A 25,411-nucleotide genomic window follows, 5' to 3' on the forward strand; every position below is an offset into this window, starting at 1 on the left:
ATGGGAGACTATATGTGAGCACTATGGAATATTTTCCTTGAGGAATGGGGCTGCTCTGGGAAGAGCACCTGCACGCTTGCATGCAGAAGGTTCCAAGTTCCCTCCCAGGCATCTCCAAGATAGGGCTGAGAGAGACTTTTTGTCACAGCACAAAGGATAATTTTTGTACCATGACTATGCATTGCATCCTTACACTAATGCGAGAGCATGTGTGCTAGGCAAGACTACTCTGGAATACTACCCATGAAATTAAAATACATGTTTTGCAAATTCTAGTATAAACGCTGACAAGGTAACAAAAACTCTGATTGAAGTCAGCATGGTTGAATTTGCAATGGTGTAATTCCATGATCCAGACAGATTTACTTTGGCATTAGTATTATTAGCTTCAGACCCTGATTGTATACAGTCAATTTGGTGGACTATTGTTAGGCTTGTCTAAAAAACTCTAGTACTGAAAAAAGAAGTTCATTTTTTTAATGTTATCATTGAAGAGAAGAAGAAATTTCATTTGAGAGCCTGGAGCTGAAAGCAGCATAATAATATTATAGAAAATTCCTGATCCAAATGCATAGGAATTGTGTTATATAAAATCTACAATGTTTAGTTGAGTCTATTGGCTGATAAACCAATTCAGATTGCAATCCTAAGCATACTTACTGGGAAGTAAGCACCATTGAACACAGTGAGACTCCAAAGTAATCATGCATCTGTGATCTTTTAAAACACAGATTACAGTTCTTGATTTATGTGAGGAGAGCTGGTCTTGTGGTAGCAAGCATGAATTGTCCCCCTTTCTAATCAGGGCCCACCCTGGTTGCATTTGAATGGGAGACTACATGTCATCACTGTAAGATATTCCTCTTAGGAGATGGAGCCACTCTGGGAAGAGCATCTACATACTTGTATGCAGAAGGTTCCAAGTTCCCGCCCTGGCATCTCCAAGTTAGGGCTGAGAGAGACTTCTGCCTGTGACCTTGGAAAAGCCATTGTCAGTCTGTGTAGACAATACTGAGCTAGATGGACAATGGTCTGATTCAGTATATGGCAACTTCCTATGTTCCTAGCAGCTCTTCCGGTCATAATAATCAGGGTCATTGATGGGATTTAAATAGGCTAACCATGTACTGTACAGCCTAAAAGGAGCAATTTGCACATTATCTTTTCTCATTTGTGATGGACCATCCAGAAGGAGCACTCACACTTCCCTCCTGTTGAGATGCATTGTTCAGTACAGCTGATGAATCCTCTTTGGGCTGTCTGCCACAAATGTGAAACTAGATGCGAATCAACTCTTCCGGTGTCCTTTCTGAAAGTATTCAGAATCAGAATCCCAGTCCTGGGGTGTAGTCCGAGGCATGCTAAGAATAAGTTTCATTGAACACAGCGGGATTTACTTTCAAAAAAATGATGCCTAGAATTGCATTGTGAATCTGTTTCTGTGTGTAAACTATTTTGTTCATGGAATAAAATAACAGTCTGTCTGCAAGCTAATGAATTTGAAGAATGATTGCAGCTTTATTGGATAGCCTTTTCATTCAGTGCTTTCTGAAAGAGCCACTTTTCACTCAGTGGCAATTACTTGGTAAGTACTGGGGGGTGCGGGATATGGCAAATAAGGAAGCATTACATTTCCCCTGTTAAAAATCATCAAGGGGGAGATCATAATAAATAATAGTACTGATACTTCACACAGATAGAATTCTTTCCTTTGTTTCTGCAGAGGAGACAAATGATTCCAGGAGAAATAAGTGTGTTGCCTAAGGAATTGTAGCAAATTGGAGATGAGATGGGGATATAATCTAATTCTCCTTCTGCTTTGTCCAGTGATTCATGCTTCCTCAACATATATATAATTTCTAAATGCATTTGAGCCAGGATTGAGTTTGGTTGGCACTAGTCACTTTTTATTGTTATAATGAGGCACACAAGGGTTATATTGACTCACATCTCAATATTACCATAAAATGGATCTTTCTTCAAGTGTACTGCATTGTACTTCAATATATTTAAGAACAAGGAACATGTATTTAAGAGCAAACCCTGCAATCAGTACCTTTGTGAGTAGTCCAAACACCCACTACTTATCACAGAGGCTGGGAATAGGTGATCCTATGATGGGGCCTTTGACCATTTGCTCATGCAGCATTCCCAGCTTGAATAGACTAAATTAATACCCTAGAATTTTCTTTAAAGTGGCACTCATTTCCTGCACAAAGGGATACATGGATATTTTTTGCTTCCAAAGAAGAAATGCAATAGAGCTCCACTATTAGAGCTCCATGAATACCACTCCACAATAGAGTGGTAGCAAAAGGAAAAATAAAAGTGAGCTACATATTCACTAGATATGTAGGAACTCTTTATTCCACCTATGCCACACACTCGCTTTTCTAATAAATATAAAATAGATGGGGTCATACACGATTTCTGAGCTACAGCTTCTTGCTGTCGGCTCACATAATGTATTTACCTGAATACAGGACAACTCTTGTTTTAAGACAAGAGCCTTCAAAATACAGGTTAAATGCAGGTTATACCTATATTCATCCAAAAGGAAGGAAGAGGACTTTGAATTTAAGATGACCCTGTGGTTTCTCACATCAAAAAACTGGCGGGGGCGGAGGGGGGGCTAGTCTTGGATTCAGGGAAATACAGTAATAGTAAGTGCAGTAATTACTGGGCTGAAATGTTGCTATCTTTTCAAAATAAGAAACGTATCTTGTTTTTAATGGCAGTAAAAAAAATTGTATTTTGTAAAATAGATTTAGCTCAGGTATGTTTCACATAATGTATCTTCATCAGAAAAAGTATTCATTTCTTCAGGGAAGAGAAAATGATGTTATTATCTGTTACGTATAATAGCTGAGTTTCAGAAAGTACCATAAACCCCTTTATTCAGTAAGGGAGAGATGAGTGTACTCAATCCAATGTATTACATCAGTAGACCTTTTAGGGCTTAATCACAAAACTACATGGCCCCACAAGGTTTTTGCAGACATTTCCAGGTTGAGATAAACCATTAACGATGTACAAAATATAAATATACGAAAATATATGAAACTACGCAAACATTCACTTTAAAATTATTTTGATTAATCAAAATTAAATCACAAGCACAAAGCTATTTCTACTGGATGATTTCATAAATAGGCAACAGTATTGCCATTGGCATGAATACATTTTATTCTGATTCTTGCTAGAGCAAGTGGCAACGTCTGCTATTAAAGTCTTTGAAATTATGAGTTTGATTGCCAGACAAAGAGAGTGCAGGGCCTGAACATGAATATCAGTTTTCTAAAACTCTAGTACGTTTGAAACTTATATGCTCTAAAAAGTAAAGACAGACTGGTGGATAATCCTTCATTTTGTGTTTTCTTGAAAAATGTACCTACGCCAATAAAAGAGGGAAGCACAAAGCAGTGATATTCACTCGCTTTAATAAAAGAGCTTTGGCTGATAAAGGCCACATGAATTTGATCAGGCAAGGAAATAGAATTTTTACTAGCCAAATGGATTTCAAATAATCCTTGTTAAAATCCTGCTTGAGTACAAATATGGGAATCTGATATGCTCCTTAGCTTGCAACTAGCTGAAAGCTCTGCAATGGTTCTTTAGCTAATGAGTATTTCCTGGCGATCCATGTGGAACTCTTCTTTGTGAATGACTCAGAAATCTTGACGATCAGTTATCCAGTAGTAAGAGCTGTGAATAATCCAGTGCAAGAGGCTATGGGGATTCTGCTTCTAGATTGAAAGTATAATACAAGAGAACCACTGGATATAAATTTGTTGATGACTTGATATATTTGTTGATGATATATTTGTTGATGACTTGAGCTGTCATCAACAAATAATGGTAGAACCATTATTTGTTGATGACAAATGACCAAGTGTTCATCTTGGTCAAGTGTAATAGATTTCAAGAGGGATTGCTCATATTGGATTATGGTGTGCATTCTTCTAAGGTAGGGGCATCTGCTCCTGCTGAGCAGTTTGTCTTGCCAAGAGTTCAGATTAGACAGATTTGCAGGTTGGGAGTCTGACTGAAGCTTTATCTCAACTGCCATAAAAATGCCAGACAGATGAAGGTCAAGGTCTTTAACGGTTACTTGAGCTCTTCCATTCAAGTCATGACCTGCACTCCTGTGGTCAACTTATATCTAATTCATTTGTTGAATAGGGCTAGTACGTAGCAAAATATCACATCTACATCCCAAATTAATGCTTTACTGTGCCTTGCCTTTGAAATGGCTGTATAGATCTGTGCTACTGTCAACATGGACCATTTCCTTGGTGCTCTAAGGTGTTGAGATGCAGCAGTGTGTTTTTTAATCTGCTACTCTCTCAACAGCAAAAGCTATATGTCTGTTTTTCTGTAGGCTCTAGGGAATTTTGCATTGGAAATTTTGTCTTTGCAAACATTCTACAGAGCCTTTCAATACAAATTTGTTTTGCAGAAACTGCCATTACGTTTTATCTGTTTCATCCTCTGCTTGCCTTGGTTGTGTTGGACTGCTCAAGTGTTAGTCCTCAAATAATGCCTTTCAGAGCCCATTTAGCAAAAGGGTAAACATGAATTAATCTGTCTTTTCTCATTAGAAATTCACAGATTCCCTCTTTATTTACTGTTGTAAATTCATTCTTTCCAAAATGGCTTCTTCTTGAGGCTGAGTGAAATTTGCAAAGCTGAGTAGATTTCAGAACTAAAGGTTCCGATACTAGAATACTTGTCCCTTGGCATAACTTAACACATTCAGATCAGGAGAGAACCAGCTTTTACAAGGTGATAACCAATTCAAGATAGACTTATAATCTTCCTTCTTGATTTTCATTATGCAATACTTACAAATACTATAAGAGTAAACTACATTCAGTTTACTACTAATGGCTGTTTTAAATTACCAAGGGATAGCTGTCATTTTATGTTAAAAATATAAATGCACACTGATGCATTGAGTATTCGGAGTATACTCTGCAGGGTATTCAGCTGCAGGCTCCCAGTACTTCCCAGTTTTCTTGTGCTGCTGCTAGGTCCTAATGCCAGTCATTCACTAGGGCTTCACTGCAGCGATCATCTGATGTGTTCGATCCACTCTTTGTACTGTACGGTATCAAGCATGGTGCTTGTCCTTGGCAACAGGAGTATAAAGTAGCAATTAATACTCTCTTGCCCAGAATCTGAGGACATCTTAAGTGCCATCCATCTTAACTTGGAGCACCTTAAGTTGAGGACTTCCTGTACAACAATGTATCCGGAAATGGTTATCACCTATTAGAAGCAAGAAGCCTTGCAAACAAGTTCCAAAAAACAGCTAGCCTACAAAAGGCTCAAAAAGCAATTTGCCTGCAAATATGTTAAATAGCCATCCAGAGCATACACAGCAATGTAATTAAGAAAGAGGATGGTAATTACACAGTTACTTACTGTTAGACTACATAAACCTGGATTTAGCTAATGTGAAGCTGGAGTACATAAACCTAGGTTTGTTGAAGTAGGTTTCAGAGGGACAGGGCTGGCATCAGAGATCAGCATTGTTGGGCAGCTGCTGAGGCACCAGGGCCCTCAGAAGGATCTACTGTTGATCCCTGAGATCACCTTTATGCCCATAATCTTTGTATGGTGTTGATAGAATGATGCTTTCAGGGTTCATCCAAGTAGGAAGGGTTCCTTGTAGAGCTTCTTGAAATGTGGAGACAGCTCTTGAGAGATGACAGCATCAGGATAGCTGGTTGAAGTCTTTCAGAATCTTCTCTGCTAGACACACAGAAAGGAGACTTTGGATATCTTGAGCCTTGGAATGCATTCAAGGCATCAGATGGATACTTATTCGCCTACTTGTGTTTTGTATCTTAAGGAAGATCTCCATACACACCTCAATCTAGTGACTCCCTTCAACATCCCTTAAACAGTCATATTTGGAAGAAAGGATTAATCAGCTCTGTCTCTTTTGAGGATATAGGTTTGTAAATAAAATGATTATAGAAGAAAACTGTTACCAAAATCTTTGAAACTTTTTGTTAGCCATTTTCTTCTGTAATCAAGAGTTTATCAGTTAATTTAAGCATTCTAATTCTTCCTAAATTCTTCCTTAATTGCTAACACCAGATAGGCTGTCCCATCTTGGGGGGAAACTGTTTTGTCTTTCAGGAGATGACTCTTTTTGCTTTTCATTGTTGAAAATGGATGAAAGCAAAAATGCAGGCCTCTGTGAGCACATTGACAACAACAGTGTGCTAACAATAATTTTTTGGGGCATACCAACAGCCTAAAAGGGGGAGAACTAGCCATTTGCCTTTTCATCTCTGCTGAGAACGAATGATCTCCACGCAACAACGCAGACAGATTTTTGCAAAATGGAAGAAAGGAGTTTTCTTTCTTGAACTTATTTTGTCCAGTTTACAAAAATATGTCTGCCTTGTTGCCTGGAGATAATCCTTTTTAAAAAAAATAGAATTTCTGCTTTTATTAGTAATAGAAATAAAACCGGTTACATCTCTGAGATTGACATAATCATACATGAATTAGAGCAATGACTCATCCACAGCAAGGAAAGCCAGAGAAAAGAAAAGAAAAGAAAAGAAAAGACTTGTGCAGAGTAATAATATTTAAGTATACTTGAATGAGTTAAGATAATCTGTAAGAAATAGGGGGTACATCTAAAAAACTAAATCTAATCATCAGAGAAAAAAGTGAACCTCAAACCTCCCATAGAACTCTCACCTTGGCCTCAAAAGAACGATTTAAAACATAAAAATTCAATGGAGAAGAAAATGTAAGCGTTAAAACACAAATTTTGCAATAAGGAAAAGGTACATAGATTGTAAATACGGAACCACATATCCACCAATATTTTATAATCAAAATTCCCATCTTGTCCCCAGATATGCAAGTGACAGAAATCAGTTAAACCTTCAGCAGTCTTATTCTTCATTTAGCAAACAAAAAACCAGGGAGATAAATGGAAAGATATTCTTTCATGAAGAGATAGACTAACTTCAGCCAAAACTGGTCTCTATAACCCACCACTGGGAGAATCGGCTATCAAGCTATGACACCAAGATCTCTTCCCATACATACATGTAATTCTTCTCAGTTTCCTTCTGATTGTTTGCATCACAAGCAGTTCATTCAATAGTTATCATTATACAGTTTTCATAACAACCAGTAAAAGCCCATAGGAAGAAATGAAAGTGAAGAAAGATACTGAGAAGAAGAAGAAATATAAGTGATAAAGGTGTATATATTTTTTAAAGTTGAAATTTGGTTTCAATTAGAATCTAAGGCTAACGAATAAATTGTTCAAACCAAAACTCAAGAGTACCAAAAAGTCAGACACTGAGCTTTCCAAATAAAATATTTCAATACGTAGTCTTACCTGGAGATAATTCTTGCTCACCAGAGATGTGTAGGCAAGCAGTTAGTTGCAAACTATTAGGTGCTTTTGGGTATCTTCTGTCTACTTACGTATAGGTGCAATGTGCATTATTTTGTATTTTAACTGAGATTTCAGATTGCAATAGACTTCTGTGAAATCTAATACTGTAGAATTAAAATATAATGTACATATTTTTGAGAATAATGTTCTTGTTTTGCTAGATAATAATAATAATAAATAAATGTTATTCTAGCCCAATTACCCTTTCTCCAGATTAACTATAATTTGAAGAGGTTTATATAGTTTATGGCCCACCAAAATGAATGCTGCTCATCAGCCTGGTCAACCCAGCAGGGACTCTATAAACCTAAGTTTCTGCTGACTTTCTGGCCAAAACTACAAACAAGGAGTGGTGACGGTTGCTGAACATCTTGGAGGTCACAGTACATAACTGAAAGGGCTATATTTGGCTTGTTATGCTGCAAGCTGTACAGGCCCAATTGAAAGCGTTCTCCATTTCTGTATTGATCCAGTTCCAGATGGTTGTGTTATATTCTTTCTTTCTTTCTTTCTTTCTTTCTTTCTTTCTTTCTTTCTTTCTTTCTTTCTTTCTTTGAAGGTTAAATATTTGACTGATGAGCATATTGCCCTAAAAGCAAACGTGATTGCAAGTTTGTTAGTGTAGGAAAATATCATTGTTTAGAAAGATATCGTGAAAAATCCTAGCAGCCCACAAAGAAAACATGTTTGATTCTATGTACATATGCAATCGTGATTTAAAATATTCACAAAGGAATGCAACTTTTGGAAGAGAATGGGCTAGTTAAACATGACAACAAATCATAGTTTGTTGTAATGAGAATGAGCAGGCACAAGCCTTGGCCTTGCATGCTCCCAGCTTCCTTCCCTCCTTCATGAGCAAGGAAAGAAATTGGGAGCTTCTATTTTGTGCTTTGTAACAAAACAGTTTCCCATTACAGAAGCCTTCTCTTTACTGAGGCCTCCCCTTCACCTTATTTTATAGTTTGCTATTTGCTATAGTTTGCTAAAACATTGATTTGTGTTGGTCCAATTTTTCTTGGTTATTTCTAACACAATCTTCTTTAGTTTAAACCTGAATGACTCATCCCTTTTGTTACGTGTCTTAGTGACTGTTAATGATCTATCTATCTATCTATCTATCTATATTTTAAACGTACCCATCACGAATCCCACGCATGGCAGTTCTCACAAGAGCGAGCTGCTGGGGGGAAAACTGAACGGGCAGAAATGGACGGATGGGCAAGAGAATGGCACTGGGGAAAGTGAGAAGGCAGCGGCAGGCTGAAGAAAGTGGTGCTGGGGAAAGCAGTGGGGGGGGGAGAAAGCGGAGGCGAGGGGGTGAAGAAGGTGGCAGTGGCAGGGGGGGGTGAAGAAAGTGGAGTGAAGAAGGGTGGCGGCTGCTAGCAGGGGAAGAAAGCAGCAGAGGGGCGACCAGAAAAAGCAGTTGGCCAGAAGGCCAGCCAGAGGGGGGGGAAATTGGAGGGGGGTGGGCTGAGAACTAGAGGCACAGATGCTTTGCGCCCAGCCCAGCTAGTTTCATTTATTTTCTCCAAAAACTCAGACAAAAAAAGGATATTTATGGTCATCTACATCATTTGTTGCCATTTCCTCTCAACATACACTGTTTGTTGTCTCTTGTTCTAATGTGTAACACTTATCTTAACCCTTTGTACTTCTTTCCAGTTTTAACTTATGTTGTTGCTTTGCCTTCCAAAATGCAAGCATGATTTAGGCAAAATTCAGGAGGAGAGTTAGGCACATGCTTATTTTTTTCCATTCAGAATCAAAGCGACTTAAAAGTGCTTTTTGACTGAAGTGTGTGTGTTGACATGCTAATATTGGCTCTTCTTGAGTCATTTCTGCAGATTTGACATTCTGTAACCTTTCTCTGCATATTGTTTATTATGAAGCGTCTTTTGACTTAGCCGCTTTGGTAGCTTCATGTGTTTCCTGCCTTTCACTTAAGGAGGTGTTTTCTCAGAATAAGTGATTGCAGTGAAAACTACTGTATTGAATACGTATGATTGTTCTACTTATAACATCTTCATTAACAATCTCTCTCTCTCTCTCTCTCTCTCTCCCCCTTTGCAGGGTACATCCCCAGTTACTTAGACAAGGACGAGCTATGTGTTGTGTGTGGTGACAAAGCCACTGGATATCACTATCGCTGCATCACTTGTGAAGGTTGCAAGGTAAATAATAACCAGACCAAAAGGTTGGGTGTTGGAAATGATAAGCCAGCTGCTGGATGTTCTCCAGGGAGTTATTCACACATGGCTTCAAGCTGTGGGGTATCTGAAGAGAGAACCTGCTTCGCAGCAGACTCACAAAATATTTAAGTCAGGGGATCAAATGGACAGTTCACATAGGGCCGGCTCGTCTCCGCAATCCCTGGCAGATCTTTTTCCTGTTCATCCCCATCTCTTGCTACGGGGTTCTCCTCCAGCTAATCACATCACAGAGGAGGCTAGTGAGTTGTTGTTGTTGTTGTTAGTTTGACAGCTTGTTACAGAACAACAGCATGACAAGTTTCCAAGCAGCCGGATCAAACAGCAGAACACTTAACTGCCTTCAGCACCTCATGTCCCCCTGCCACACACACCGCAGACCATTTAAGAGGCAGGGAAGTTTAAAGTAGAAATCATTGCTTTCTCTCTGTAATGAATAAAAATGCAGGCTTATGGAATCCGCTCAGACAAAAAGGGCTCAGGTTACATCAAAGCTGTAGTCTCCATTCTGCATATCTAAAGCCAATGTAAAGCATAGGAAGACCCACATTTTGCAGTTTGTGCTTGCGTTTAACTCAGGAATGTCTCCCTCCCCCTCCCCTTCTGGGCTCCCTCCACAGAATTTCACCAATCTGCCACAAACCTCCCCTCACCCGCCGCCATGCTTGCAATTGCAAATCACTCAGAGCAGACCATACACAACACAGCTGTCAAATTCCCCTTCATTGACTTTTGAAAAACGCTGAAGTATTGGCAATGGTCACGTCAAGGGAAAAGCGGTGGGGCATAACAGAAGCTTTAGGTTTGTTTGTTTTTTTAAAGCCGCTGAAAATAGAGGATTTTAAAAAGATGAACATCATTCGGGCTAAGCCAGAATGAGCAGCCTTGATTTGGGGGGAAACAGAGTCCTATCTGTGCTGGTCCCTGATAGCCTGCAGCGGCTTTGGGGTAGATGCAGCTAATATGTGGATTGGCACCCTCCATTCTGGAATAGATTTGAACTAAAAGCCATGTGTGTAAAGCTGCTGGATATAGATATACATACTTGTTAGGAAAGAACATCTGTTATGCATAATACTAATACTGGTGTACAACTGATCCTTTTTAATACAGGTTAATTTTTTCAGGTTGGAATTTATATATTAATTAATTATTAATTTATATATTTTTTGAATTTGTCATGCATGCAATTATTTAAAGTGGTTGGGTCAAATAATGGTAAAGTAGCATTTTATCTGTTGATCTCCTTTGAGCCACTTCTGTTTATACTAGCAGAACTTGTATTCTCTTCAAAATTTCATTGTCCTTGCCACCACTATTGCTTTTTGTTGATTAAAAGTAAAATGCAAGTGTCACAGGCGAGTATAGGCAGACTCCTGTGGCTTAACCAGATTATCAATAAAAATATATATGAAAGTTATTTCAACTCTTTAACCTTGTGGTCTACTTCAGTGATTTAAATAATCACTAGTTATTGTATTTAGGCTACAAGTTGTTGAAACTTGTTTGGCAATTTTAATTTTAACCTATAATCTTTATACTTTAGATCACTTTGGGTGGCTTTATTGTAATATGTAAAGCTGACCGCAGCAAGCTTAGGAAACTATTTTTTTAAATATATATTTCACTTTTTACATGGACAAAGTGAGACTTGTTTTGTTTATTTACAGTATAGGCATATACAGACCAGAGTGTTGTTGATATAAATACATGATTGCATGTATATGTATGTGATATCAAAACATTTTAGTAATTTTAAGCCCTAACTTTCATGTTTTTCACCTATGTTCTGTGGGGAACAATAACTTTTCTCTCTGCTTTCCCCAGCACCAGTGGAGTCCCTCAAAGAGAAACTGAGCCCGGCCAGCAACAGCAGGGGAGGTGTGCAGAGAGTGCTGGGAAGTGTTGTCCTGTCCAGTGCTTTCCCTATAGAGCTCCATTGGGGGAAACACTGGAAAGGACTCTAGGAATATAGGAAGCTGCCATACACTGAGTCACACCATCTCGCTCAGGATTGTCCACACAGACTGGCAGCAGCTTCTCCAAGGTTTCAGGCAGGAATCTCTCTCAGCCCTATCTTGGAAATGCCAGGGAGGGAATTTGGAACTTTCTCCATGCCAACATAGGAAGCTGCCATATACTGAGTCAGACCATAGGTCCATCTCGCTCAGGATTGTCCACACAGACTGGCAGTGCCTTCTCCAAGGTTGCAGGCAGGAGCCTCTCTCAGCTCTATCTTGGAGATGCCAGGGAAGGAACTTGGAACCTAGATGATCTTCCAAGAGTGGCTCCATCTCCTAACACTAATATCTTATAGTGCTCACATGTAGTCTCCCATCCAAATGCAACCAGGGTGGACCCTGCTTAGCAAAGGGGACAATACATGCTTGCTACCACAAGACCAGGATGCAGATGCTCTTCCCAGAGTAGCCCCATCCCAAGGGAAGATCTTACAGTGCTCACACTTCTAGTCTTCCATTCATATGCAACCAGGATGGATCCTGCTTAGCAAAGGAGACAAGTCATGCTTGCTACCACCAGACCAGATCTACTTCCCAGCACTCCTCACATGCCCTCCTAGACATTGCTGCAGCTTGCTAGGGCTCCATTTCCCTTTAAGAATCTCCACTTCTTAAAAGACATGGGGAAAAGACAGCACTGTGCAGATGAGCAGTGAGAATGGTCGCCTCCACATGACGCCAGTGGTCCTGTGCAGATTATTCAGCTTCAGCTATTTGGAGCTGGATAATGTACACCATCTCGAGCTTCTTGATGGGTGGCCGGAATATAACTGAAATAAATAAAGGTGAACCCTCTTCTGAGCACTTAGTCAATTTTTAATGGGGCAAATCGCATCTAGGCTCCTACCAGAATCAGTTAAATATTGAAACTATTGCCATTGAAAAGGCAATTATTATAAAAGTTATGCAAGCCAAAGTAGCTAATGCCAGCATTTTCTCTGTGAGGCAAAAGAAATGAAGGCTGCATGGTGTCTAAGAGGGCAGAAGCACATGATGTGGAAGTCACACTGAGATCTACAGTCTTCAGTGCGGGCCTGGATTCAACCCCTGCTAATCTGGCAAAGAGACACCTTTTAACGTGGTGATTCTCTTTATTGAGCAGGGGGAGAGTAACTGGCCCTATCCACCCCCAGCACAGTAAGAACATAAGAACAGCCCTGCTGGATCAGGCCCAAGGCCCATCTAGTCCAGCATCCTGTTTTGCACAGTGGCCCACCAGATGCCGCTGGAAGCCACAGACAGGAGTTGAGGTCGTGCCCTCTCTCCTGCCATTACTCCCCTGCAACTGGTACTCAGAGGCACCCTGCCCAGTACTTCCAGTGTCTGTTGCTGGTGCCTATCCTATGTTTCTTTTTAGATTTTGAGCCCTTTGGAGACAGGATCCATCTTGTTTCTCTGTGTAAACCATCCTGAACCATTTTTGGAAGGGCAGTATAGGAATCGAATAAAATAAATAAATAAATATTTACACAACAGTATTTGTATATACTAGTAAACTGAACACTGAGTCAGCCTGCATATGGCCACATTCTTGGGAACCAGAAGGGTAGATATATAATCATTGAGTCTTTGAGCTCTTGCTCAAAACATTCCTGGGATTTGTTGAAAAGATAAGAGTTTGTGACTGACTTCAGCCAATCAGCACTGTCCACAACTGATTTTACTGCCACTCTCTTCTGCTTGTCACTGGAGAGGAGAGGGAAGTCTGACTGAATGAGAGTGCTTTCCAGCAGCCTTACTGATTTGTAAATGTCCATGCCTGTCTTCACCCTTCAAATCCTAGAGAAACTGAGTTGCAAAAGGTGGTCTTTAGTCCCCGAAAGCTAATATTAATATAAATTTGTTAGTCTTCAAGGTGCCACAAGACTCTTTGTTTTTGTTTTTTTGCAACAAATTCACATAGGCACTTTCCAGATTACACCCTGCAACGGGGTCATGACAAATCTCTGAAGTGTGCTTCCACACTTCCTGTATTGAGACACCACAGTCCCTACATGGACATCAGGGTGCCGCTCACATTTCCAATGCCTTGTCTCAAATTTAATTGCTGCAATATAGAGATAGGACATCATATATCCAGCATAAATAAGTTGCTGTTTTTTCAGGTTGTTAGTTTCCATGAGACTGCTCCCCCTGCAGTTTACATTTCACATGCGACTTGCATAAACGGAGGCGTTTTGCTGCTGTTGAGCAGCTAGTCTGGAAAGCGCCATGGAGCTTTCCCGGACAGCAGGCTTTTCTGCGAGGCTTTATTCCAAGTTCAAAGTTGCCCTTTTAAACCGATGCAGAAAGTGGGTTTTTTTACCCCAATATAAATGAGCAACTTATATCTAATAACTCTAATGAGAGATGAAAAACCCGAACTGTGTTTGAAGTTGAAATTCCTGGTAACTTGCAGGGATTTCAGAGTAAATTTGGCCGATATGTGAACACACAGCCTCCATTCTTGAGGAGATGCAAATGAAAAGCCTGGTGTGAAAAACTTCATAGCTACCCCTCTAGAACAAATAACCTAAGGTATCATAAGAATGGGGTCCTATCTAAAGCCATCCTTATCAAAGGATTATGCAGCTTGATCTCACATTATGGAGATTACTAGATTTAGTGCCCTTAAGAGGAGTCTAATCAAGAGGTCCAAGAACTAAATCCACCTAACATTTAGATCCTAAAATCTAAATCTGTACTTTTAAGTGCTCCAGTAATTGCGATTCTACTGTAACAGTACTCCACCATTTCTAAAATTAGAAAGTTTTCCTAATAAACAACCAAACTTTTTTCAGGTGTAATTTGAACCACTGTCTCTTGTCTTGTCTACAGTAGACAAGGAGAACATCTGGTCCCCATCTGTTATCTTACATCTTTTCATATAGGATATTGTCATGTTCCCTTTTTGTCTTCTCTTCTCCAAGCTAAACAGATTCAACTGTTTTCCTCCCAGATGGCAAATCAACAAAATATTAAACCTAAATACAAAGAATATCTGAATAGTAGCAATGTGCACGGAAGTGGTTTCATTCACACCTGGGAGGTGCTGCCTACCTGCCAGTCCTTGCCCCGCCGCTTTCCCCCCACCAGTGCTCTTGTAAAAAATGGGCACGTAGGGCTGCCGAGTGGCTCCCTGCAGCCCCGGTCAGCTGTGCCCCGGAAATTACCGATGCGCATGTGCATGCATGCTGTGCGCACACGAGTTGGCCATTTCTGGGCTTCCGCTGTCCGGGACTGCAGGAAGTGCCCGCTTTTTATGAGAGCGCCAGCTGGGGGAAAGCAGCGGGGCGGGAGTTGACAGGGAGGCAGTGCCTCCCCCTGCCCCTTAAAGGAACTCCCCCCCTCCAAACTAGCTCAAATGCCGGTCCACAGAACCAGTTCGGTGCTCTCAGAACAGAGCACCAAACAGTTCAGTGCACATCCCTACCAAACAGCTATCCCAAGTAAAACCAGTTCACTACAAGATGCTTCTTCCTGGTTGCCAAGAGTGATTTCTAAAATTATCGTTATAATAATTATAGTTAAAACTCAGAGACCTAAATGACTGAAAACCTTGACATGCTTCAGTCCAACAGAATAGCAACATCCCCTGCTCGTCTTTTAGACCTGAAGGAGGAGGCTGCCACTCTAGGATTACAGTTTTGCATATCTTAAGTGTTTGTAAATTTGCTGTTTTATCTCTGTATAAATATCTGCATAAATAAACATTCAATTGTTAAGGTCTCCATAGCCATAAAAGTGAAAAAATGCTGGTATTGTTTTGCCTTCTCCTCTCCACTTAGGGTTTTTTCAGAAGAACTATTCAGAAAAATCTTCACCCAACCTACTCCTGTAAATATGAAGGAAAATGTGTGATAGACAAAGTCACAAGAAACCAGTGCCAGGAATGTCGCTTCAAGAAATGCATCTATGTTGGCATGGCAACAGATTGTAAGCTGCTTCCTTATTTTGCTGTGTTATTTGGTCTGATTAGTTATCTCCATTTCAGTACATTGTAATCACTGCTTTTTAAAAAACAAAATTTTTTATATTACATGTTGATTCAAAATATTGCTTGTTCTGCCCAGATAATTTCTCCACAGAGCTTTAATCTTCTATTTACTCTTGATAAGGCCGGGCTTTATTTTGCCCCTGTCGATTTTGCACAATATTCAAGAGATGAACAATGTCTGTCACAAGAGTGGGAGCCTGTGGAGAAGCTTCTTGCGGGGTGGGTGGGTGGGTTGGAATTACCATGTTTAAAAGAATGGGAAGTTGGGTGCTGTTGTTGTATGCGTCATCCTGCAGTTGTCTGTTTTATTTTTAGCCAAAAAGAAAAGGATCGCTACTCCACTCCGAAGGAAGCAGAGCGTATGGCTACAAGATTAATCTGTAGTCAACTTAGGTTGCCCAAGTTGCTCAGGAGATTTACAGGAGTTTCTTTGAATAGTATAAATGGGAGTGACTCACTTAAAGTGAAAATCCTGAAAGCTTAATAGTGGCTACTAGAGTAAATTCTCGAGTGCCAAATTCAACAGCAGGGGTAGGCAACCTTAGCTCTTCAGTTGTTGTTGAATTAAAACTCCCATTATCTCCTGCCCCCATTTATTGTCGTTCAACAGCAGCTGGAGCGCCAGGCTTGCCTATTCCTGTTCTAGAGAATGATAGTGGGGTTTGTATGGTTTGTTTGTTTTTTAAAGCAAAGTAAAGGCCAGTCTCCTGAGAGCTACTTTTTTTTGGTTGCCAAGAGTGATTTCTAAATTTTTCTATAAAGTTAAATAAAATTCAGAGACCCAAATGATTTAAAACCTTATATACGGATATAGGAAGCTGCCTTCTACTGAGACCATTGGTCCATCTAGCTCAGTATTGTCTACACACTGAAACCATTGGTCCATCTAGCTCAGTATTGTCTACACAGACTGGCAGCAGCTTCTCCAAGGTTACAGGCAGGAGTCTCTCACAGCCCTACTATCTAGAGATGCCAGGGAGGGAATTTGAAACCTCCTGCATGCAAACATGCAGATGCTTTTCCCAGAGTGGCCCATCCCCTAAGGGATCTTACAGTGCTCACATGTAGTATCCCATTCAAATACAAACCAAGGCAGACCCTGCTTAGCAAAGGGAACAATTCATGCTTGCTACCACAAGACCAGCTCTCCTCCCATAATGTTGACATGTGCAGTGGCACGTCACAAGTTATTTTTTAATGTTCACTCAGTTTCAAAAGTGATTTGCTATGTGGCACAGAGTGGGGGAGAAGGGAGCCTGCTTATTTACAAATACAAGCCTAAAGCTTCCTTATCAAGTATGTTTTGCTAAAAATGCCCTTTTACCTTATAATGCCATCTATGTCAGTACTGATCAGTTATTGCTAATGAAAACTCAGATGTTTTCCTTATCAATGTCTGCCAGGTAGTTCATTGTTGTCTTTATAAAGTAAATCACAATTTAACACTGTCAGTATGTAGAATATGAGAATGACAGTCAAAGTGCCTCCTCCTCTTCAGTTTAGCCCTTGAAAATTTGAACTATATTAATCAAGCATAAGTGACAGTTGAGCTGGTGCTATGGATGTGCACAAATCAATTTTTGCAATTCAATTCGGGTTTGAATCTAATCAGAATGATTCAATTTGAGCTTAAATCTGCTGTCAATTAGATTAGAATTAGATTTGATTCAAATTCAAATCAATTCAGCTTAATTTTTAAGGGCTAGGGGGCACCAAAGTGGGTTGGGTGGCAGGACCCATAGGTGCCAAATGCCTCCCAACCACCAAAGGAATCGGGCATAGGGGTGAATTTTTAGGAATTTTTATGTGTTGTGGGTGCTCAGCTGTAAAAATACTTCTTCATAGAGAATCCCTATTCATAGGGAATCCCTATGAAGAAGTCCTTTCTCAACCGAGAATGAACACATAAAAATTCCTCAGAATTCACCCCTGGCAGTGATGGCAGAAGCTTGGAGGGGACAAAATGGAGGTTGCTGGGGACAAAATGGAGGCCCGAATCACTGAATTGATTAAAACTCAAAGCAAGTATCACCTCAAGGGTGATACTATTTGAGGCTGAATCACTCAAATCACCCAGATATGAGTTGAATCAATTTGGCCATGATTCTATTCACACATCCCTAACTAGTGTATGCTGGCCTTGGGCCGAAATAAACAAATACAATACAATACATCCCTAACTAGTGCTATCAATAGAGCATCCATTCGAGATAACCCAGCTCACTTTCTCTATAATTCAACTTCACAGAACCTGAACGACTTGGAGAAGGAAGGTGATCCTTTATGAATGGGAGACTACATGTGTGAGCACTGTAAGATATTCCCCTTAGGGGATGGAGCCGCTCTGGGAAGAGCATCTAGGTTCCAAGTTCCCTCCCTGGAATCACCAAGATAGGCCAGAGAGAGATTCCTGCCTGCAACCTTGGAGAAGTCACTGCCAGTCTGTGTAGACAATACTGAGCTAGATGGACCAATGGTCTGGCTAAGTATATGGCAGCTTCCCATGTTCCTATGTTCTAAGGCTCTTAAACCAATATCTTACAACAGAGCAATCTTCACTTTAGCAAAAGTCAGGTTCAAGACAGGTGGAAAATATGGCATGCAGGAGAAAAATCCAATTACCACATGTTATTTTGGGTGCACTGTGTTCTTTGATATAAAATACGATCTTATTTAGGTTACAATTCTTAACACACTTACCAGTGAGTATATATAATAAGCGAGTATATTGTCCTCAGATGTACTTACTTCTGCGTAAGCATGTTTGAGATTGCACTGTTCTATTTTCTTTGAGAATTCAGTGTTTACATTCAGCTAGCTGATTTCCTTCCCTTTTCCTATTATGTTAGAGGCAATGTTTAAATTCAGGTAATCTAAAGATACTTAAGCATTCTCTACCACATTCCAAAACACACCATTCAAAGTATTAAATGTCTATTCTCTCACATACGGCTTAGGCATTCTATAGGATACCGGTTGATTAGTTGACAATGTGCATAACAGGTGTTTTAAAGACAAATCACTGTAGAATACCTATATACATTGCTGAATTGTTCTTGGCAAATTACACCAGAGGGCCTACCAAGACATAGCATATGCTGAAAGCCAAGATATAGCTTTAAGGACACAAATCTATCCAGAGCACATGGGACCTAACTCAGTGTTCCAGACTTCAGCTTTAAAGGGCCACTCAATATAAGTTTTGCTCAGGCTTGTTCAGACCATCATTGGAGCTGGACATAGAAACTGTCAAGGTCCCCAAGCATAGAACCTGTTCACTGTTGCTATGAAGCAATCAGTTGGAACCAGGTTCTTTCCAAGACAGCAGGCTTTACCATGGAATTAAGAGGGGTGAAATACTGCGAGTTATGGGGCATATCAGATATTACAAATTTTCCCAAAAACCCAACACAAAAAGTGGTATTTTTTACCCAGACATAAATCAGGCTAAGCTCTAATGTGCAATGAAAAACCCAAATCTTGTATGTAGTGCTCCCTGATAGCTTGCAAGGACTTAGATGTAAATCTGGGTGATATAGGTAAGAGCTGCCCTTCTAAAGTAAAATCACCATCTGGCAGGGCTCCTGGTATTGTACCATAGCAGGACTAAGGGCCAAAGTCAAATATGTTTTTGTGTTTAAAATAGAAATGCCCTGAAGTTTGGTAAAGTTTCGAGTCTGGGAGAAAAACTGTGGGGCTTGAAGAACTCCAAATGCTATCCTGCTACAACTATATTCAAGATCACAATTTTCTAAGTGTAAGGAAAACCTAATGAATTTAGAGAACATCCCAAAAGATTAAGAGTGGCCATTATTATTTGCTTCTCTAGAACAATCAGTTGGAACTAGCTATAGTTTCATGAAATGTCTCTGCAAAAATTATTGCCAAAATCAAAGGTGTGTTTATGCTAAACACAGGTTAGGAGGAGCAGGTTAGAGGGCTTGACTGTCACTTCCCCCCTCCCTCCCTTGCCTGGACTTTACATCTGGCCCCTTCTGGGTTGTATTTTCCATCCTCTACCCCAGACCCTATAGGAGGGGCTATTGTTGCAGCAGCCCCTGTAAAGACTATGATTCCCAAGAATCCCCTGCCCCATGCCCTTTCCTGGACTTGTGCAAAGGTTTGCAAAAAGGATCTGCTGCAGGTCTTTTTAAAATGAACCTGCCTCAGTCACTGCTCCATCTCTCCTGGAAGTGAAGAATTTTTTTAAAAGAGAAATCTCAAAGTAGCACTATGATGTTCTAATTTTTCCCATTTGAATTTTCCGTATGACACTGTTAGTTAAAAATAATATTCTGTGTAAATCTAAGTGTAATAATGTTTGCGAGGTTGTAACAAATAATTTAATGTTTACATTAATCATGGTGTATGTCTGATTAATTCTGGATCGTAGTTCATAAAAAGGCACTACAAGTCATGCATTAATATTTGCTTTAGTCTAATTATAAATAAGTTATTGAGGTCATTCACACAATTAAAAAGTGTGTTCTGCCGGGTTTGAGAACTGTGTGTGTTCCCAATTTTTGGTTGTGTGGATGCAAGGTAAGAAGAAAACCTGGGTAGAAGTTCTTGTGTGGAAGCAAGGTAGGTGGAAAGGCTACAGGTTTTCCTCCTACCTTGCTTCCACACAATCACTTCTATCCAGGTTTTTCTCCAACTTCCACACAACCAAAAATTGGGAGCGCACACAGCTCCCAAACCCGGGTAGAACACAGTTTTTGATTGTGTGAATGACCTCATTATTTCATTAGCAATACACCTATTTAATAATACATAATGCAGACCGTTTCTTTATTTTTTCTTATCTTTTATTTTTGGACAATTTTTGTTATCTTTTATAATATTTCCTACTTCAAGCCATAGAACATTAGGAAGAAAATACATCTAGTGAAAGCATATGATGCTTTTTCATGGTTTCCTGTATTTTCTAAGCTTTACTTGGAAATTTATAGTACTTCATACTATATGCATATGATGTCAGGCACAGGAAGTGTGGCTGGGGCACCAGGTGCAGCCCCTGATTAGCAATGGCCTGTGTTCTTTGAACCTGTTCACTCAGTGATGGCTCCACCCCTGCTATCACATTTTAGACATTCTGGAATGTATTGGATTTTTGGAGGGGGCCATAGTACATGTGGTTGGCTCTACATGTGGAAAAGGCTGATAGATTTTGCACTGGCTACTCAGACTGCTTCTTTTCCATTCCCAAGATAGATAACCCTAATCCCCAAAACAGATTACATGGTTCCAGGAAGTATCTGCCAATCTGTTTTTCTTTAATATGTTTCCCCCCCCTTGTTAGTGGTGTTGGATGACAGCAAGCGGCTAGCAAAAAGAAAACTCATAGAGGAAAATCGAGAGAAGAGACGTCGGGAAGAGTTGCAGAAAACAATTGGGCTGAAACCTGAGCCAACGGATGAAGAGTGGGAGCTTATCAAAATTGTTACTGAAGCACACGTGGCCACTAATGCACAAGGAAGCCACTGGAAACAGAAAAGGAAATTTCTGGTAGGAGAAATGCAGAGTGCTCCTAGTGCCTTTCATATCCTTTTTGGGGAGGGCACGTTGCAGATTGAGGTCCAGCAGTCTGACTTCCATAAATTGTTGATTCAGAAGATCTTTTTCTTTATATAGAACTTCAGCAAACAAATGCAACTAACCAAATCTGTACATCTCTGCTGCTATAATTGAGTTTCCCAAAGGCAACTTTTGGCCACTATGTTAAGGCCTTTGGGCATTCTGCTCTGTGCTTTTCATGAAGACTAACTTTTTATAGCCAGAAGACTATAGCCAGAAAGAAATCCTAAATAGACTGTTGTAAAGATCAAAAATCCACTCCTGTGACTCTCCAGTTAATGCTAAAAGTCTTTCATTCCTTTTGGATTCAAGGGAGGATGAATTTCCTAGGAGGGCCAGAGGGAAACAGTGGTAGCCTTCAGTTTTCATGTTCAGGCAACAAAACTTTTCCCACAAAATTATATAGATAGATGGGGAAAGTTGCTACATGTGCAAGATTCTCAGTTGCCTACACACATGAGTGTTACAAATCTATGTCTGTGTTTTTTAAATCTGTGGTGTGTTATAGTGCGTTATAAATATATGGCTGAAAATACACATCCAACAATAGAAATAGAGGTCATTCACATGACCAATAGTGGGGCAGGAAGGGCGGGGGGAGGCAGAATTCAACCTACCTTCCCCCAGACAATCAATCATGTCCCCCAGACACTCAATCATGTTCCGAGTGCGAGCCGCACACTTTCATGATCAGCGCTGCCAGGAGAACCACTATCCGCACTGCTGCCGGGACTAGTTTCCCCGGCCTCCGGATATCCCACAAGCCACCACACGATGAGTGCAGTGGCTTGGGGGGATTTTCCCATCAGACAGACACTCTAAGCACCTGTCTCTGTGTTTCCTTGGGCTGTGTGCACCCCTAGAAGACACACAATCCCAGCAGCCAGGTTACGGGAGTGCTCCCTTAACCTTGGCCAACAGCCAGGCTAGGAAGTGGGTTAGGCTGGGTGGGAGTACTGGGATGCATGCAAGTCCCAGTCTCCCAGGCGAGGCTGCCCTAACCTTTGCTACGCTGCTCATGAGAACAGCCTCAAAATCTCATAAAGTTGGTCACAATAGTATCTTAACACATATTGGACAAAATTTAATGCGAATTACTAAAAGCACCAAATATATAGCTGTTTAACATGGAAATATAAACTTCAACCACTGAAAATAGTCCATAATAACCACAACAGAGACCCTGTGTACAGCCACTTGGAAGTTTCTTTCTCAAGTGGATAAGATGTTACTGATCAAATGTCCAAGTTCTCAATGATGATATATTCCTTTACGAGTTATGTATTAATCTTCTTAAAGCTTGTAGTACACCATAATTGTTAAGCGTCTTCATGAAAAATCTCTTGATCCACTGGTTAAAGGTTAAAGTGAGTTTCATGTTTCCTGCATACTTGTTCATAGAAATTTCAACAATACTGAGTAGGTCATAAGAAAACCCAGTAGTACCTATATATGGGCTGACAATCAATCTAGCCAAGGTTAAACAGCTATGCATTTTTTGGTTTTAATGATTCACCTTCAATTTTGTTCTATATTTTGTTCTAATAATTATATATTATTGTGTGCATCTTCATGATATTATTTCTATTGTTGGATCTGTATTTTCAGTACTTTATTGGGTTGTATTTCGGATCCTGGTACAATTATGGTAGAAATCTATGGCTGACATCCTAACTCATGAAGCATGGACATAACAGAAGGCTACTCTTAACATAACCAGAGTCTTCCCCAGCACTCAGGCAGTGCACTGTGAGTGGGGAACCATTTTCTCTACCTCCAGAAGTGCTCTGTGTCTTCCATAAATATGTCCCTGAGAGATATATGACCCACAGGGACCTATTTCTGGACGATACAGAGAACTTCTGGAAGCAGGGAAGATAAGTGAAAATTGCTCCTCCTTCCCTGTACATTGCTGTGTCCTCGTTTTTTTAGTCCGAATTTTAGCCTATGTGTCTTTAAAGTTTGGTTTTTTTGCAAGTTATTTCTTTGAATATACTCTTTAAAAGTTTGTTTTATGCAATAATACCTGTGGGTTGAATTTTTTAAAAGAATCATCATTAAGTAATAGACTTAAATCTTAACTGCTAGTACTCACAATGGTTTCAGAAGATACCATCTCCATCATAAATGAATTGTCTTCTTGCAATGTTTTTATTTTCTATCATTAGCCAGAAGACATTGGACAAGCACCAATAGTAAATGCCCCAGAAGGCGGGAAAGTAGATTTAGAAGCCTTCAGCCAGTTTACAAAAATCATCACACCAGCAATCACAAGAGTGGTGGATTTTGCCAAAAAGTTGCCTATGTTCTGTGAGGTACGGATTTATTTTCTGTGACTTTTTATTGCTTTCTACTAAGGGACACGCTTTTTTTGCATTAAAAATGTGACATTTGCTTTCTCTTACAACAGTTAAAATAACAATCTGAAATAATATAAAGTTCTGTGCAGCTATATTGGCTTGGATACAAAGAATTTTAAGCAGAAAGAAAAAAATGAGTTTATCTTGTTCTGTGAACTCTCACACAGGTGTTACTGGAAGCCTTTGCATAGTATCAGGGATTACATTACAGTGCTAGAAACATCATAAGTAGGAAAATATGCAATTTAGCATATAAACTGTGGTGGGCCTTTAAAGGGGTTTGCAAAAACCTTTCACAAAGATTTGTGTATGAGCTTATGCAACAGAAGAATTCTTCTGGATTTGGGGTGACTTTTCTCATGCAACACTCTTCAAAGTGTTCCATGAATCCAAGGGGCTTTCTATGCCAGAGTCCATTTTCTTCTGTTTGTGGAATAGCCTCCCCAGTAAGGTTCACCTGGCATCATCACTTTGTTCTTGTAGACACCGGGGCATTTTTTCACACAGCAGGCTTTACCGCAAGTTTACTGTGAGGCTTTACTGCAAGTTCAAAGTCCCGTCGTCCCCCCCAACGATGCAAAAAGTAGATTTTTTTTTAATCCTGGACTGTTTTGTTTTGTTTTGTTTTGTTTTGTTTTAATGTGTTTTAACTGTACATCTTATTCAACTGTTTTGTTGTTTTACTTTGTGAGCTGCACAGAGAACAATTTGTTATAGGGCGGCCAACAAATTATTATTATTCCCCTTCCATGGCCCAGTCTGGTTAAAATCAGTAGAAAACTTGCACCTTGCCCACCCCACCTCCCCAGCCCCACCCTCAGCACTGCTCAGGGAAACCTTGAGAATGAGCATTGGTCTCGCCCCTCAGTTTCCCTACATTGGACATTCACACACACCATCGCCTCTTTGGCCATTGTCCGTGCAAGGAAGAGATGCATGCACTTCCCTGTGGTGGATGCAGTGGTGGACCACATTAGGAGTAACTGCAAGGGATGGTGGAAAGGGCAGGCCCAGGAAGGAAGGAGTTTGCAGAGGAACAAACATGCTCCTCAACCTGCCTCAACCTGGCTACCTCCTAATTACATTCAATGTAACCAAGAAATAGGTACAGTGAAAGCAGCCTTCTACCATATAAGGCCGTTAGTCCATCTAGAGCTGATCTTGTGGTAGCAAGTATGACTTATCCCCTTAGCTAAGCAGGGTCTGCTCTGGTTTGCATTTGAATGGGTACTAGAAGTGTGAGCACCAGAAGATTCCCCTCAGGGGATGGAGCCGCTTTGGGAAGAGCAGAATGTTCCAAGTTCCCTCCCTGACATCTCCAAGATAGAGCTGAGAGAGATTCCTGCCTGCAACCTTGGAGAAGCCTCTGCCAGTCTGTGAAGGCAATACTGAGCTAGATAGACCAATGGTCTGACTCGGTATATGGCAGCTTCCTATGTTCCTAGTTCAGTAAGGTCTACACTGATTGGCAGAGTTTCAACAGAAGCCTTTCCCTGCCCTATGTGGAGATATCAGGCATTGGACCTTGGACCTTCTGTATGAAAAGCAGAACACTTTACCACTTAAATATAGTCCCCATCTCCATACATGTGAGGCTCGTATGTATTTGATGACTGACATACCCAAAATTCCCCCTAACAAATCTTGGGAATGCCTTTGTCAGGATAGAAAACAAGAAATGGGTCCAAGCATGATGACTGGTATGTCTACTTCCCAAGAATGCTGCGTAACATTCTTGTATGTGAGGAAGATTGTCTGTATTATTTCATTGTTAGAACTGTAAAGCTAGAAATTTAATTTAGTTCTAGATTCTTCATTTAGGAAACCTA

At 40.3% G+C, this 25,411-nt stretch overlaps 1 protein-coding gene across 6 annotated transcripts in view; it reads left to right on the forward strand.

Moving 5' to 3' along the window:
- THRB (thyroid hormone receptor beta) overlaps nt 1-25,411 on the forward strand; it is a 261,740-nt gene that overhangs the window by 223,219 nt on the left and 13,110 nt on the right. For all 6 annotated transcript variants that reach the window (XM_053262095.1, XM_053262094.1, XM_053262093.1 and 3 more), the window contains 4 exons: nt 9,512-9,612; nt 15,437-15,584; nt 20,948-21,153; nt 23,391-23,537. In XM_053262095.1, coding sequence (XP_053118070.1) covers nt 9,512-9,612; nt 15,437-15,584; nt 20,948-21,153; nt 23,391-23,537 — 602 coding nt within the window. The remainder of the gene's footprint in view (nt 1-9,511; nt 9,613-15,436; nt 15,585-20,947; nt 21,154-23,390; nt 23,538-25,411) is intronic.

Source organism: Hemicordylus capensis, chromosome 6 (assembly GCF_027244095.1).
Source record: "Hemicordylus capensis ecotype Gifberg chromosome 6, rHemCap1.1.pri, whole genome shotgun sequence".
Lineage (NCBI taxonomy): Eukaryota > Metazoa > Chordata > Lepidosauria > Squamata > Cordylidae > Hemicordylus > Hemicordylus capensis.